At 60.6% G+C, this 15949-nt stretch overlaps 1 protein-coding gene across 2 annotated transcripts; it reads right to left on the reverse strand.

Moving 5' to 3' along the window:
* Positions 1–480: 480 nt before the first annotated feature.
* On the reverse strand, positions 481–14498 carry NCLN (nicalin). 2 transcript variants are annotated; one of them, XM_055547334.1, is made up of 15 exons: positions 14155–14498; positions 8680–8870; positions 8446–8590; positions 7517–7611; positions 6604–6684; positions 6208–6311; positions 5253–5341; positions 5030–5169; positions 4636–4814; positions 3610–3697; positions 3480–3518; positions 3230–3390; positions 2278–2331; positions 2108–2186; positions 481–2014 (listed from the first exon to the last, which is right to left on the reverse strand). In XM_055547334.1, the coding sequence occupies exons 1-15, from the start codon at positions 14336–14338 to the stop codon at positions 1958–1960; spliced, it is 1686 nt and encodes a 561-aa protein (XP_055403309.1). In that variant the 5' UTR covers positions 14339–14498; the 3' UTR covers positions 481–1957. The 2 variants fall into 2 exon arrangements, with proteins under 2 accessions (XP_055403309.1, XP_055403303.1); XM_055547328.1 differs by having other exon boundaries at positions 3230–3393.
* Positions 14499–15949: the final 1451 nt, after the last annotated feature.

The following is a 15949-nucleotide window of genomic DNA, read 5'->3' on the forward strand; positions in this document are numbered from 1 at the left end:
CCATATCAGGTTGAATGGTGTCCTTTCAAATTCACAACCATGCAGAACTCCAGAACGTGTCCTTATGTGGAAATGGCATCTAGAGGTGGAGTGAGTTGGCACGCTGTCTGGAGCAGGATGCACCCTAAACCCAAAGACGGACGCGTGCTTATGAGACGTCAGAAGAGATGGCCATGCGACCCTGAGGCCAGGAGCCGGGGGACACATGGGACACACGCTGCCTCCAGGGCTGGGGGGTAACGGACCCCAGCTGTATTGTGGTACGCCACCCCCCACCATGATCTATCAGCTCTGAGCTGGCTGTCACCTTCATGTTGCCATGGGGCGGGTGATGGTCCCAGCTACGGGCAGGAGGGACACCGACTCTGCTCTTTATACAGACATGAGGCTCTGCCCCCAACCTTCCCCCAAGAAATGCATACGACCCTCAGGGGGTCTGTCCAGACCCTGAGGCCCCAGCCCCAACAGGACACACGATGCTGTGGTTTGTTATGGCTTTATTTCTCATCGTCTGGCCGCATCCCACAAGCAGCCTGAGCTCCACCTAGTCAGTGGCCCTGACCATGCCCCCCGGGGAGGAAGGACACTCACTTGGCATCCCCAGCCGGTCCCTGGCTCACACATTCACACCCGGGGGAAGGGTGGGCCACCAGCCCCACATCGCCCTAGAGGGGGCCGGGCACTGGGTAAACAGTCAGGCAGATGGGCCACTGGACAGGGAGGGTTAAGGAACCTGCAGCCCTGACGGCTGCCCCTCCCAGGCCTGCCAAATAGTCACCTGTTCCCTCCAGTGGGCGGTAGGTGGCTTCGGGGGGGAGCCAGTCCCCGGCCCCTCGGAATCGGAAGGCTGGTGAGCGTTCCCTGGTGGCCAGTAGGCCCCTGGAGTCCCTCCGCCTGGACCCTGAGTCCCCAGCACTGGACAAGTCACTGATTATATTGCTAATGAATGGTTACACCTGGGTCTCCCTGAGGTCACTCCCAGCCCTGCTCGCCTCCCCCATCTCACCCCTTCCCAGGGGCTCAGGCCTGGACCTGCCCCCTTCAGGTCCCAGGAAGAGCTCCCCTGTGGCCACGTCCCCTCTGGGGATATGGGGGAACACGCTCCCCCTGAATGCGACCTCCCCCTTGCCCATGAGGAAACCGAGGCCCCGGGACAGGGGCAGAGGGGCTGCCTCCGCCCCCAGGGCTCCTCAGGAGAACAGGCTGAGCAGGAGCCCCCAAGGACTAGAAGAGGTGGGCGGGGCCGGGTGGGCGGGGCTCCCGGGCAGGGGACAGGGCCGAGGAACCCAGAGGCAGGGTGAGAGGGCCGACAGAGAGGGTGCCAGAGAGGGTGCCGGGTGTCCAGGGCGCCAGCTCCCCAGGGGCTTCAGGGAGTCCGGAGGCGGCCCCTTGAGCTGGCTGCCCTCAGCCAGGCTGGGGGGTGTGGAGGCGGTGCACAAGGCTGCGACAGAAGGGCCGGGAAGCGGAGACCCAGAGGCCCTGCAGCGCACTCTCCAGACAGGAAAGAAGGGAGAGCCCCGGGGGTGGGGGGTGGGGTGGTTGGGGAATGCGAGGGCAGCCTCGAGGTCAGAACAGAGCCAGCATGGTGGAGGGCTGGGGGTTTGGGGGGTGACCTGGCCCGACTTCCTTGGCCTGCAACTGCCAGGTCCAGGGTCAGCGTCTTGGGCGGGGGTGATGCCCAAGGCCACGCTGGGCGCGTTTCCTCTTTCCTGGCCATGGCTTATGCCCCAGGGCCATGGGGCTGACTCCAGGGTGGGGGGCTCATCCACACATTTGTCCCCGAGTCTGTGGCCTGGCCCCAGACCTCCACCGAGCTCCTCCAGGGGAGCGCAAAGGACAAAAAAGAGAAAGAAGCCCCCAAGTCCTCAAGAGCAACACAGAAAAGCTCTGTAATTCAGGGTTTCGGCCACTGAGAGGGAGGCCCTGCCCTCCAGGTGAGGCGGGGATGGCAGCCTGGTCACTGCGTCTTGGCCTTCAGCAGTCTCTGAACTGTTTTGTATAAGAGGTCGAAGTGCTGGGGGCGGTGGGAGGACTCCAATGAGACCAGGGGAAAAGGGCCACCCGTTGGGCTCCCACAAGGACCCGCCTTCCACCGCCCCCTGCTTACCTGGACTGCCGTGTAGGCCATCCCGAGGTAGGCACCAATGCAGACGGCTAGGAGCAGGTCGAAGATGGCTGGCTTGACCCTGGGGATGGGAGGGGGCGGTGGAGGCGGTCAGCCAGCTGCTCCCAGCTGTCCGGAGGACCCAGGCCCCTGGGCGGTGACAGGGCGCTCACCTGTAGGCGTTCATCACCTGCTTCAGCTGGTCGTAGAAGACAAACTCGGGGTCCCTGGCAAGAGAGCACTTGCTCAGCAGGCTCACCCTGACATCGGAGCCACCCGAAGTCCCACTAGCCCAGAACACAGCAGGGGGGAGGACCCTGGGTATGTGTCTACAGGGGGTTGCCACTGTCTGTCCTAGGGAAGGACGTCCTTTATTCTGAACTAACATCTTGTCTATGGTTTTCTGGGCCAACAACTCTCTAAGAACAAAGTGTGGTGACTGTGGAAATTCTCTGGTCTCTTTTCTATAGAGGGAGAATGATCACAGCTGAGGACTCGCAAGCCCCAGCTCCACAGCTGTGGGTCCACTGTGACCCTCAGTTTCTTCTTCTGTTCAAGAGCTCTGTCTCCCTAGAGTGCCACAAATTGGGAGCAAGATGGAGAGCCAGTGAGTGGCACTGAGCTGTCTGTGGAGGAAGAGGGGTGTCTCCTGCCTGAGGGTTCCCCAACACCCTTCCTCAGTCCTCATTCATCCCAACCAGGGAACATGGGAGCATCAAACAGAAAGACAAAACCCAGGAGGCCTGCAGTGGGCAGGAGCATTCTGAGGGCAGGAGGGGGCCAGGGCTATGAGTTGCCTGAGGCCCAGGGCACAGAAGGACCACAGAGGGTGGGCAGGAATACAGGGCTGCCAGATAAAACACGGGGCTTCAGTTCTGTGAGGACTGAAGATAGAGACGACACGGGCTTTCAGGGTAAGTGTGTCCCAGACTGCGTGAGAGGTACTTATGCTGGGATAATTCGTCGTTCACCTGGAGCTCAGATTTAATAGGGCGCCTGCACTGCTCACTCATCCTGTTACATTCCGCCCTGAGTTTCCATTTCCTCCGTCTGGTTCCAGGGTAGGCAGGGAGACCCTGGAAGGGCCCTCTGCCAGCTGGGGGCAGGGGCTGCGCCTGGTCTCACCGCTTGTCGGCCTTGACGTGGTGCGGCTTGACCTCCTTCAGGTAGCGACTGAGGTAGTGCTCCAGCGTGCTGAGGAACGTGCCATCCTTGTCCACTAGCTGGGCGGCCCGTGGCTGGGTGGTCAGCCAGTCCATCACTGAGTCCAGCTGCTCCTGCTGGATCTGCTGTGGGGATGCGGTGGTGGTCACAGGACCCCCCACACACTCCCACCACGCGCCTGAGACCATCCACCCGCCGGCCAGGCCATTACCATCTGCTCCGTGAAGACTGGCATGTCCGGGGGCGTTCCCTGCAGAGAGAGGCAGGGCGGGGCTGAGTTCAGACCCACTGCGGGGCTTGGGGGGGCGGAGAGGGCGGCTCGTGGGTGGCCGGGGGCTCACCTTCTCTGTCAGGTTGTAGATGACGCGGGTCAGGGCCTCAGCAATGAGCCTCGTGTTTCGGGTAAGGGTTTTCGAGTCAACCCGGGACCTTTGAGGACAGGTTTTTTTAATTTATTTTTACTTTATTTATTTATTTAATTAGAGGCTAATTACTTTACAACAACATGAATCAGCCACAGCTGTACATGTGTCCCCCCCACCCTACCATCCTGAACTCCCCTCCCACCTCCCTTAGAGGGCAGATTTTAAAAACATACATATTCGGAAGTGGCATCAATCACCCAAAACTAAAAATGATCACATATGTAATCTGATGATGAAAAGATAGAAAAAACATCAGCCTTCCCAGCGGATGGTCCCCCACCCCACACCTCGGTCAGGCCCACCCCACAAGGGGCTGCCCCGGGTGCCCAGCTGAGCCCTGAGGATGCTGTGGGCCTCAGTAACCAGACGGCTCTGGGCCCGTGTGCTCCTTCAGAACCTGGGGGTATGGGGGGGCTGGTCAGGACATCTGCCTCCGCCGGCTGCTAAGGGCAGAGCTGAGGTAACGCCCTGTGGAGAGGCTACGGTGTCCCCCACACCCACGGTCGCCCAAACCCCAGGATGGGACCCGAGCTGGCAGCAGGGTGTCCACAGACGTGACTGGTTAATATGCGGTCACAGTGGAGCAGGGGGTCCCGAAGTCCATGGCTCTGTCCTCATAAGGAGGGGAGCCTGGACACAGGCATGGGGAGGGGACCCATGACAAGGGAGACAAGGGCGGCAGCTCAGCCACAAACCCAGGGTCAGCAAGGGCTGAGGCCACACAGGACCGGGAGCCTCAGAGGCGGCACATCCTGACCCGAGTGGGCGTGGGGTGCAGGCTGCCGGGGAGGCAGGGTGAGGTGGCGGCCGCTGGCTCTCCCAGCACCCTGCCCAATCAATTCTTCCCTCTCTTCTGCTGGCTCATGCCCTCGGTTCTGGTGCCCCCTCCTCCAGGAAGCCTGACGGGCCCCGGCTGGCTCAGTCTGATGGGGGGGTGCTCACCTCACGTCCATGATGCTGCTGCGCTGGCCGTCGCGGTGGCTCTGCAGGTGGGACAGGGTGAAGGCGGGCAGCCGGCGGACGGCGAAGCGCTCGTGTTCCCAGGCCAGCATGTCCTCGGCCAGGTTGATCTTCTTGTGCACCATGGAGAACCGCACCTCGGGGAACTGGTGGGCGGCCACCTGCGAGCGGAGCCATGAGGCTCTGCCCGGTGCCCATGCGCCACGCCCTGGCTTCACCGGCCTCTGCAGAGGTGGCTCCTGCCGCCTGACGGATCCCCAGTCCCTCCCCAACCTCCTGCTTCTGGAGCCTGAGGATAAGCCCACCTGCCACTGGAAACCCAACTGAGGCCCCAGGGTTCACACAGCGGGAAGCGCAGCCCTCATGGGGCGCCTACCGTCTCGAGCTCCCGCAGGAAGGCGTGTTGCAGCGTCCCCTCCCTGGGCGGCTTGGACACATGCAGGTGGAGGCTGTCACCCCGGCCCACAGTGTCCAGGCAGAGGACAAAGGCCACGTTGTCCTGGAGCAGGCTGGAATCTGCAGATAGTGAGGGCTGGTGGGCAGGGGGTGTGGGGGAGTACCGGGGTCCCGAGGCCACCCTGGCTGCGGGGGACGCTCACCTGTGTGGTCCAGGTTGTCTTCCAGCCAGCGCTTGGTGCCCTGGTAGTTAAACTTTCCTCCTCCGGAAGCAAAGAACAGGAGGTTGTACCTGGCAGGGAGGAGTGGGGCCAAAGAGTTGACAGGTGGGAGTCCAGGCTCCCAAAAAGGAGGGGGTAGTCTCCCCGCTGAGTACCCAATCCCACCCTGTCCTGGCACTGATGACATCGGGGCATCCTGAGTGCTGCGGGCGCTGGACACATCCCTGGCCCCCACAAGTGAGTGCCAGGAGCCCCCTAGTCCTGACAACCACAGACATCCCAACTTCACCCAGTGTCTCCAGGGTGAGAAGGGAGGCTCCAGAGACCTCTCAGAGTGGAGAGGTGGGCCGCTCAGAGTGGTCCGCCCACTCAGACTGGGTGGACCAACCAGGAAACAGGAAGTGATGGGAACTCAGCACCACCTCCCTGAGCAGCAGTGAAGCCAGCGGGGTGCGGAAGGACCATGTAACTGGGCGCCGCCCCAGCAGTACCCGCCTCACCACAACCACAGCAGTCCTTGTAAGAGGCACAGCAAGTGTGGCCCTGCAACACCTTGATCTCAATGCCTACCGCCCCCCCACTGGACTGTGAGCACAGTGCTTCTCAAGCCATCTGCCTGAGAGCAGGCGTGGGGCCTGGACTGTGAAGTTTGGGGAGACCCGCTGGCTACTAGGGCCCTGCTCTCCCAGGGCACCGTGCTGTGTGGACAAGTGCCCCTGCGAGAGACCGCAGTGTCCAGCACCAAGATGGGGAGATGCTCATCTAAGTGATGACGATTTTGCAGGGGTTTCTGTTTCTTGCATCTGGAAGCAGCCCAGCCCCTGGTGGGATTCCCGGGGAGGGGGCAGGTGAATGGACCTGGAGGGGCGGGGCCTGACTGAACCAACTCTGAGATCACGGGTCGGGCCCGCCCCCAGCCCCGGGCCCTGTCACTCACGCTGCGTGGGTGCGCTTGTAGGTGTACAGCCTGGAAAAGAGGCGGGCGAGCTCCAACAGCACCGAGATACCACTTCCGTTGGAGTCCGCGCCATGCGACAGCCACTGCAGGCAGGGACAAAGGGCACGCTCACCCCACCTCCACATGCACCACCACCCACCTCCACCCCGGCCTGTGGCCCACTCTGAACCCCACCCCCACAATCTTACCTTCGGTCCTCGTTTCCAGTCCAGCTGGGATTGCTTCCTCTCCCCCCTAACCCCCAGCTCTGCCCAAACCTGACTGATGCACCCTTGGCGTGGCCCAATCCTTGCACACGTGGGAAGCTCCCCCAACCCTGCTACCCTGCAGCCTGAAGCCAGACTCCCCAGCTGGGCAGGAGGGGCATGGACATACCGGGGCCACCCCGAAGGCATCGTAGTGGGCCACGATGACGATGGTGGGCAGGTCCTCTCCACCCAGCCCAGTCAGCCGCCCCTGTAGAGACATGGTTGTGAAGGGCCTGCCCATAGGAAGCAACAGCCACCCTCACCTCACGGGGCAGGGTTCTAGGCTCTGCCAGCTACACCGTGGGCACCAGTGGACCAGTGGGCATGGTCACTTTCCAGTAAAACTTTATTTACAGAAACAGGCTGGCCAGACTCTGCTGGGGGCCAAGGTGCCAGCTGTTTCTCCACCTGAAAACCTGGCCTACCCTTCACAGGCTGAGCTCCACTGATGGAGACCCCACCCGTCCCTAAGACCCTGGCCGTAAGGACAGCACAGGAAGAGCCCAGGAGTCAGAGTCCTCTTGTGTAAACCGGCCCTCTGTCAAATCCAACGAGGAGCAGTTGGGAAAACAGCCTGTCCAGAGCACTGCCTAAGGGCATCAGGCGCTAAGGCCCTGCAGCTGTTACTCTCTGGATGGAGAGCTGCCCTGCAAGGAGACAGCGGAGGCCTCCTGGTGCGGGGAGTGGGAACAAAACTGCTCAGAGCTTTTTGCTGGGGGGAGCAGTGATAAAACCCCATGTTTGCCCGTGGAGAGAATGGAAGTGGGGGAGGACTTGGGAGCGTGCCCTGGCCTGGACGCCTCCTGATGGGAGATGGGTGTCTGGATTTCTCTGCACTCTGCTTTAATTGCTGCCCTGAGCTCTCCTCTCTACCAGCTTAGCGAATGTTCCATGAAGGGAAAGGGGTGGCCATTCCAGGAGGCAGGGGTCGGGGAAGCAGGAGGAGCTGGAGGAGCCCCACCTCCCCAGAGGCAGGGACTTGATCCCCTCACCCAAGAAGCAGCCCTTCCAGTGGGGACAGGCAGGCGCCAGGCACTTACCTCCACGCTGGTGATGAGCCAGTCACTCACAGCCTTGCTCTGGACCCCACTGGTGACCATCTGGAAGCCGTTGGCGGTGGCAGTGTGGAGCAGCACTGGAAACAGGGCCAGGGAGGGTCAGCCTGAGCCCCGTGACTGCCCTGCAGCAGCTGGGGGGGGGGGGGGAGTCCCAGGACAGAACCTGGGTCCTCGTCACCCCAGACTCTAAGCGTTCGGTCTGAGTAAAAACGGGACTGTTCATATGCACAGAACACAATGTGATAACGACATGGGAGCAAATCTGGGCATCCAGGACAAGGGCTGGTGAAAGTCTCCTGGTTCCCACGCGGGACCCATGTGCGCCCTCGCTCTGCTCTGTAGGGCCATCAGGGCCCCTTCCTAAATCACAGAGGGGTGCACACTGCCTCTGACCCAGCTTTCCAAGGATCACTTGAGCACGGATGCCAAAACATGAGTTTCCCATCAGACAGCTCATGACCCTCTAGCCCATCCCACATAGTGGAGATGGTGTGAGAACCCAGAGATTCATAAAAATTAAAGTTGTGTTCTCTCCAGAATCAGGAGAGGGTGTGCCCACCTTCCACAGTGTGAGCTAATGGTCCACTTCACCTGGGGGCAGGGGCTGCCTTAAAACGCCCAGGAGCTCACCCTGCCTCCAATTCTTCTGTTCTTTACACATTTAAAAACACAACTGTAGGGATTCCTTGGTGGCTCACTGGTAATGAATACACCCGCCAGTGCAAAGGACGAGGGTTCAATCCCTGGTCCGTGAAGATTCCTCCCTACGGGTGGCAGCTGCAAGATGCGATCTGTGATGCCCGGTGCCCCCAAGGTTAAGCATATGTTGGCTTAGAAAGGGGAGCCCCAGAAACAGCACAGCGCAGCCCATCCACGCACCCTCCGCCCTGCAGCAACCCTCACCAGCCCACCTTCGGCGGCGGAGGCGGAGCCCTGGGAGGCGGAGGCAGCCTGTGTCTGCTCATAGATGGACAGCAAGGCATCGTCCTCTACGGCAAAGTACACGGGAACGATGGTCTCCATGGCCAGCATCTCAGGCTCAATCTCCATGAATTGCTGCGAGAGAGGCACGCGTTCGGTTTGCGGTGTGTGTGGGGGAAGGGGGCCCGGAGGGAGAGGGGTGACCGGGGCGAGGCAGGGCTCACCCGGATTACGTCCTGCGGCACAGCGGCCATGGTCCGCGGCAGGATGATGACCACAGCGCCGGCAGACTGGCGCAGAGCGCGCTGGTAGCGCTCATACGAGAAGTCCAGCAGCCGCACGAGCACGCAGCGCCGGCTCAGCACGTCCGCGTCAATGGTGCGCGCCTCTGTGTTGAGCACCGCGTTCCGCGTGCCTGTGGGGACGGGATCCTGAGCGGGGTTCTGGACCCCCGCCGGCCTCCAGCCTGCCGCACACCCACCCCAACCCCGGGGACTCGCGGGGCCTTCCAAGAACCTTCTCCCTGGGCCAACCTCCCCTCCACACCCACATTCCTAGACCACGGCCCTAGCGGCCTTCGCTGCTCTCGCACTCGCCTCCCCGAACTACACCCCTGCTGCAGTCATCCCCCAGAAAGCGATGTCCCTGTCCACTCAGCCACCCTGGGACCACGTGCGGGCTGCCCGCTGGGCCGGGCAACGTGTCCCCACCCAACCCCGTGTCCCTGAAGCAGCTCAGGGGGTTGGTGCCCTCAACCCACCCAACAGAGGCAGCCAGCCCCCCACCCCCACCCCCAGGCAAGACCCTCAGCCAGAGCACTAGGACCGGAACTCAGTGGTCTTGCTCCCCCAGTCCTTCACCACTGGCTTCCCCACGGCTCCAGGACCCGCAGGGCTGACAGGCGCCAGCTGAGCAAAGCCAACCCCCAGCCTCCTGCCCTGCCCAGATTGTTCTGAGATGCCCAGCAGTTTCCCCAGTACCCACACCACTCCAGGGTCCAGACACCAGCAGAGGGAGCCCCCAAGCTAGGAGGCTGCACCTCCCCACCTCCAGGTTGCCAATGTCCTGGGGAAAACCCAAAACCTGCCCTCTTCAGGCCAACCCCCCGCCCCAGCCCCCAGGCAACTAGCCTGGGGTTCCAGGGGCATGAACCTTGTTCACTGCAGTGTGAACCCAGCATCACCTAGCAACTACCAGCCTAGTGCGCTCAGGACATGGAATGAATGAACAAATGCTTGGTCTCCCCAAGGCCCCTCAGGAGGGCAAGTGCCAGGGTTTGTGCACCTTCTTCCACAGTCAGGGCCACACTGTAGCCTGTGGGCCATCCTGGGCGCTGTAGGGTATAGGGCAGACTCCCTGGCCCCCACACCCTTGTTGCCAGGACCCCCCAAGACGTGGTAATCACAGACGACCCCAGACATAGCCCTGAGTCCCCTGGGAACAGGGCCACCCAGATTTTTCTCAAGAAAGATCCAGAGAATCAAGTAGGAAGTGAGAAGCTGCCTCCTGGAGTGGACCCTGCCTTGCTCACAAGCTTATTCCAGGCAACTGACTTCTTCCCACCAGAGTGGAAGGGGCAGTTTGTAACCAGGATTGTGCAGCCAAAGTGAAAGTCGCTCAGTTGTATTTGACTCTTTTGCGACCCCATGGACTGGAGCCCACCAGGCTCCTCTGTCCATGGGATTTCCCAGGCAAGAATACTGGAGTGGGATGCCATTTTCTCCTCCAGGGGATCTTCCTAAACCAGGGATTGAACCCAGGTCTCCTGCATCACAGGGAGATTCTTTACTGTCTGAGCCACCAGGGAAGCCCACTGTTCTAAGGCTGGTGGGTCCCCCCACACACAGAGCACCGCTGCCCTGAGAGCTGAAGGGGCAAGAAGCAGTGCAGACATTTGATGCAGCACGTGGACTCCCGTGGTTGCACTGCCTGGGTGCACGGCCCCCGGCAGCCGGCCCTCGGGGCCCTCTATCCTCCCTGGACAGAGGGGGTGGGGAGGGGGGGCTCAGGCAGGCCTCCTCAACTGCCAGGGCCACTAGCACTCAGCAGGATGCTGCCGAAACTCCAGATTCTTAGGTCAGACCTCCCAGATGACAAAGGCACACAGTCTCCAAAATGTCTCAGGCCCCGGCTGAGCTGGGATGCACAAAGCAAGCACACTAATCCTCCCACACTGGGGGCAGGTGTGGCCCCAGAGCCTCCACCCTGAGCCCCTCACAGCAAGTGTCAAGACAACAATGCACACAAACAGGTCTGTTTCCACACGGGAGCTGGACCGCGCTGCCCGGAAGATGAGGCGGCCGGGCGAGGGGACACTGGTGTCCTTGGGGGACATACCAAGCCCCATGAAGCCTCAGGCTCAGACCAGGGGCAGGGTCCCCCCCACTGCTCTGCAGGAATGCACTGGCCAGCAGGAGAAGGGTCGCTTCCTACAGCCCGTCCTGAGGGCCCGTCCCGGGGAGGGAACCAGTAGGACACAGAAGGGACGGTGTCCCAGGTGGGAAAGGGCAGGGCCGTCTTGGGGCAGGGGCCAGTGACCAAGGGGGCCGGGCTGTGCACCCCAGGCAGGGGCCTCCATGCCTCTCCCCACCCCTCCGGGCCCCCACTTCTGCTTTAGGGTGACAGGGGAGCCCCCAAGGGCCTGGTAGGAGAGGGCAGCAGAGACCTTCAGGAGCCCTTGAAACCCTGAAAAGGCGGGTGGGCCCTTCCCCCGTGCCCCACCTGTCCCAGCTGCAGCCTCCCGGGGCTGGCTCAGATGTCACCTCGGGGTGGGGACACACAGGGCCACCTGTGGAGCCTACTGTGACCCGCTTTCCAGAAGGAGGACGGCCATAGAGAGGAAGGAGGGGGTGAGAGCAGAGTCAGGCTAACGCCAGACCCCCAAGTGCCCCCTCAGAGGCTAAGCACCCCAAGAGCAGAGACCGCCTTGGTTGGTGCGAGGCTGAAGTCTGCAAGGCCTGTTGCCCCTGCATCACAACGGGCTCTGGACACCTGGACAGGAAGTTGCAGGTCCCCACGATGGGACCAGATCTGAACGGAGGTCGCAGACTTTTCAATCGAAGGCCAGTCCTCTCTCCCTGCAGTGGCACTAGTCTTATGCAGTGCAAAGCCACTGACTAGGTGTGGCGGAGTGCCAATAAAACTTTATTTACAACCAGGGGTGGAGAGCCCGTCCCGGTGCCCGGCGTGGGTGCCCACGTCCCCGCCTGCCAGAGCCGTTTCTGCAGGGGACCAAGTGGGATGGACATGAGCAGCCCAGCCCAGGGAGGCCGGAGTCCGTTGTGGGAGGGCAGGGAGGCAGGCCACACCCAGGACCCAGCTCACACCCCAGCTCAAAGAGCACACGCCTCTCCTGCTGATTTCTCAAGAGGTGTGGAGAGAGGACAGGAAGTTGGGAAATGAGGCTCAAAGCAAGGGCATGTGCGATGCTGGGGACACTGCAATCAGCGATGACCCAGCAGAGCAGCTCTCAGATGCTCCACCACTCGGAGGGAGCTGGGGTTCCCTGCTCCACCAAACTATCCCACAGCTTCTCCCCAGGCAGTGGCAGGCACCCCACATCCCTGCCAATGTGGACACTGCCAGGTGGGACCAGGGTGGGGGTGCAGATGTTTAAGTCGAGATGGGTGGGTGCCCCGCCAGGCCTCTCTGTTCATCCCTGAGCCCACTCAGTGTCTGGCAAAGATGGGGGCCGGGAAGGAGGGCGTGTGGGGTGAGGGAGTCACGGGGTCAGAAAAAGTAGGAATGAATCAAGGACTGGGGGCAAAGGACTGAGAGAGAGGAGGGGAGGACAGGGAGAAAGTATTGAAGGTTCCGAGGGCCCACGTGGAGGACGAGGCAGACATGGCTCTGTGATCAGGGTTGGAGTGTCAGGAAGCGCCCGTCTGGGCAAGGACAGGGGGCCATATCAGCAAGCAGGCCAGCACTGAGCAGGCAGCAGGAGACATGGGACATCCAGATTACAGCTGCCCAAGGGGCCGGGGCAGAGCTGGGTGTGCTAGGAGAGCTCGCAGCAAGGCTCCCAGTGTGAGACAGGACAAGGGCGTGAATCCCATCCCAACGGGATGGTGGAATTCTCCAGACCAGGACAGAGCCGCCAGTCACACATGGCTATTCAAAATTATGATGATGAAATGCCAAAAGTCATCCCAAAGGGCCACCTGTGACACCCCTGGCATAGACCCTCTTCCCAGGGGGATGCCAACAATACATATAAACTGCCCACTCCTTAGGGGCTCCTGGCCTACCACCCCACTGGTGAGGAGCCTGGGGTCTGCAGCCAACACTGTAACCCTGAGTTCTCCCCCTTGGCACTGCTGACCATCTGGCCCAGATAATTTTCTGAGTGAGGTTGTCCCGGGCACAGTGAGGTGTGGGGCAGCACCCCTGGCCGGGCCCCACTAAATGCCAAGAGCCTGTCAATCGTAACGACCCAAAGTCATCACTCAGGGACCCGTGGACTGGCAACCATCGGACTAAACAGAAATGCTACAACTCTGGGGTGAGAGGGGCCTGACGGAGACGTCTCCAGACCCTGGGGCTCCCCAAGGACCTGGCAGCGGCAAGGCGTCCAGGGGACTCAGGTTGGCTCTAATGTTCCAACAAGAGAGGCCAGTCCAAGAGAACCAGGGCTCAGAGATGAGGGGACAGGGGCACTGGAGAAGGGAAGCCCTCACGGCGTGGATGGGCCTTGCTTGCCAGGGGCCTAAGACACCAAGTTGGGAGCGCAACCAGAGGCCAGAAGGTTCTGGAACACCAGATACAGCAAGGCCGGGAAAAGAGAGGACACTTTCGAAAGATTTTAACAGATGAGGGGGCAGGGCTGAGGAACAGAAGCTAGGCAGGATCCAGGCCTGGAGGCCTGCAATCCTGGGGAGAAGGAAGCAGCAGGGGGGCTTCCAGGAAGCTGAGGGGTGGGTGCGCTCCCAAGCAGGGAGCAGGACATGGGGTCCAACGGATTTCAGGAGCCCAAAGGCAGAAGAATTTCTGAGGAACCGAATTCATTAGCTGGGACCAGGGAGTAGGGAGGGCCACCACATAGAGAAGGCTGGGGTGAGCGATCAGAGCTCTGAGCCCTTAAGCAGAGCAGAATGTGAGCACTAGATAAAGCACACCCGGGTGCTGAAGGGCTGTGCAGGGTTGGCCAGCTTAGCCTGGAAAAACGGCGCTGAGAGGCTCCACTCCAAATCAAGGAGGCCCAAGGCGGGGTTCTATTCCAGCTGGGGACTGGGGAGAGAGAGGGGACCCAGGAGGTCTGGAGAAGCGACAGTGTGGCCTGAGGCTGGGAGGGAGTTCTGCGTTCTGGAGCAGGTAGCCCTTGTCGGGGACGGGGCCAGAGGGCTGTGGGAGCCAGCGCGGTGGGTCCCCGGGACACTGGACAGAGAGAGCTAGGGGCCCAGCAGCGGTCCAGGTATCCAGGCTCGGACTTGCCTGGAGCTCCGGTAAAGGGTCTGGCAGGCCAAGTGAGGTCTGCAAGCTGGACTCCTGCTGGACATGTGGGAGAGGCAGGTCCTGAGGCCCAGGAAGCAGAGACCGAACCGCGGGAAGGGGCATCCTGGCCGGCATAGGCCGGGGCCCTAGGGAGGCGGGAGGCTGGGCGGGAGGTCAGGGCCCCAGCGGGGAGGCTGAGCTGGGGGAAACCAAGAGCCCAGGAGAAGAGCTGGGCCCACGGGGGAGGCCAGGGGCCCGGGTCCACGCACCGTAAGGTTGCCCCTGTAGGTCGTACTGCTGCATGCGGTACACGGTGAACTCGTGCGCCGCATCGGCGGCGGGCAGCGGCGGTGCGACGAGCAGCAGCACAGCGGGCAGGAAGACGATGAAGCCGAGAGGCAGGCACGACGCCTTCAGCATATTCTCCAGCACCTCGCCCGCTTCCTCCAGCATCCTGGCCGGCGGCGGGGCCGCGCGGGGCGGCGGCGGGGTCGGAACGGCGGTGGCGGTGGCTCCCGCGGACTCACCTCGGCATGGGTAGGCGCCGGGGTCCTGCGGGCGCCGCGCGGGACAGCCCGCGCCCGCCCCGGGGTCCTGCCGGCACCGCCGAGAGCCGCCTGTCCGCCGCGCTGCCTACTGGGAGTTGTAGTCTTCCCGGCGCGCGGAGCCACATGGGAGTTGTGGGCCCATTCTGTTACTCCCTAATAGAGAAAGCTGTGGTGGACTGTCTGGCTAAAGTTTCGCTTAAACTCCAAGTCAGGAAATACGGAGACTTTAAAACAAACTATTGGCAGTGTAACTTACTGAAACCCTGCCTTTGCTGTGGGAGAAAGGCGAGGGACGGAAGGAAGAGAGGTTGTACAGGAGGTGACCTTGCGACCCGGAAGAAAGTTAGAAATAAGGAAGAGAGGGGCGGGCCTATTGCGCTAGGACTCCTGGGAATTGTGGTCTCGAGCAAGCACAAGGGATCATGGGAGCTGAAGTCTTCCTGGCAGATGTCTGGGAAAAATCACTTAAAACTCCCAAAGAATATAGATGTTAAATTGCCTGAGGGCAAAGACTTGTGTTTGCTTTGTGCACTGATGTATTCATCAGAACTTGACCCAAGGCCTGGCACACAACGGGTGGGTTATATAATTTTTGGATAAATGAATGAAAGAAGAATCAAAAAATCATGACAGGTTCCTAAAAGGGAATGTCGCAATGGATTATGGGACTTGTAGTCTGCAACCTGGCGTTGTGCTGCCGTTGAGGATATATTATTTATACTTAGGCTTAACTATATTTGGGGCATACTCATAGTAAAAAAGTTACTCGTTGATAATGAGAAATTCAAACTCTACCGAGTGTCTTAAATTAATATTTTCTAATCTGCCCACCCTAAGAACCCAATTGTCCCTGGGTCAGAGGCCTTAAGGGTCATCAGTAATTCATATCCTCTGTACGGATGAGAAGGCTGAGGCCACAGGGTGCAGAACACAATGGCCCTGGCCCCTAGGCTCTGGTACTGTTGCCTAAAGAGTTGAGCCTCCCTTCTGTCCCAAGTGAGAGGAGGCAGTTGTGTTGATTAATAACATGAGTTCAAGTCCCAGCTCCTCCACTTCCCAGCTGTGTGAACTTGAGCAAGTCTCTTCACCTCTCTGAGCCTCTATTTCCTCAACTGCCTGCCGAATACGATGATAAATAATCAAACACTCTTCCCAGGCTCCTCAGGGGTGTGTGAGGATTCAGTAAGATAATTCATGTGAATGCACTTTGAAAGGATGAGGCATACATGAAGCGCTCAGTAAGTGCGGGTATTACAAGAATGCACCAAGCTCCTGCAGCCTTGGAGCTGCTGCATCTGCTCTTCCTGTAGAATCCTCACGGACCCCTCCTGCTTTCTCATGGGTAGTTCCTCACCGAAAATGATGTTGGACTCTTAGTTTGGTGTTTGTCACCCACGCCAAACTGTGACCTTTGTGCAAGCAGGTGCAAGATTGTTCATAGCTGCAACCGCAGTGCCCAGAATAGAGCCTGACATACAGTGTTAAGTGAATGAGTGAGTGAAAAAATGAGTCATGA

Source organism: Bubalus kerabau, chromosome 1, assembly GCF_029407905.1.
Source record: "Bubalus kerabau isolate K-KA32 ecotype Philippines breed swamp buffalo chromosome 1, PCC_UOA_SB_1v2, whole genome shotgun sequence".
Taxonomy (NCBI): Eukaryota; Metazoa; Chordata; class Mammalia; order Artiodactyla; family Bovidae; genus Bubalus; species Bubalus kerabau.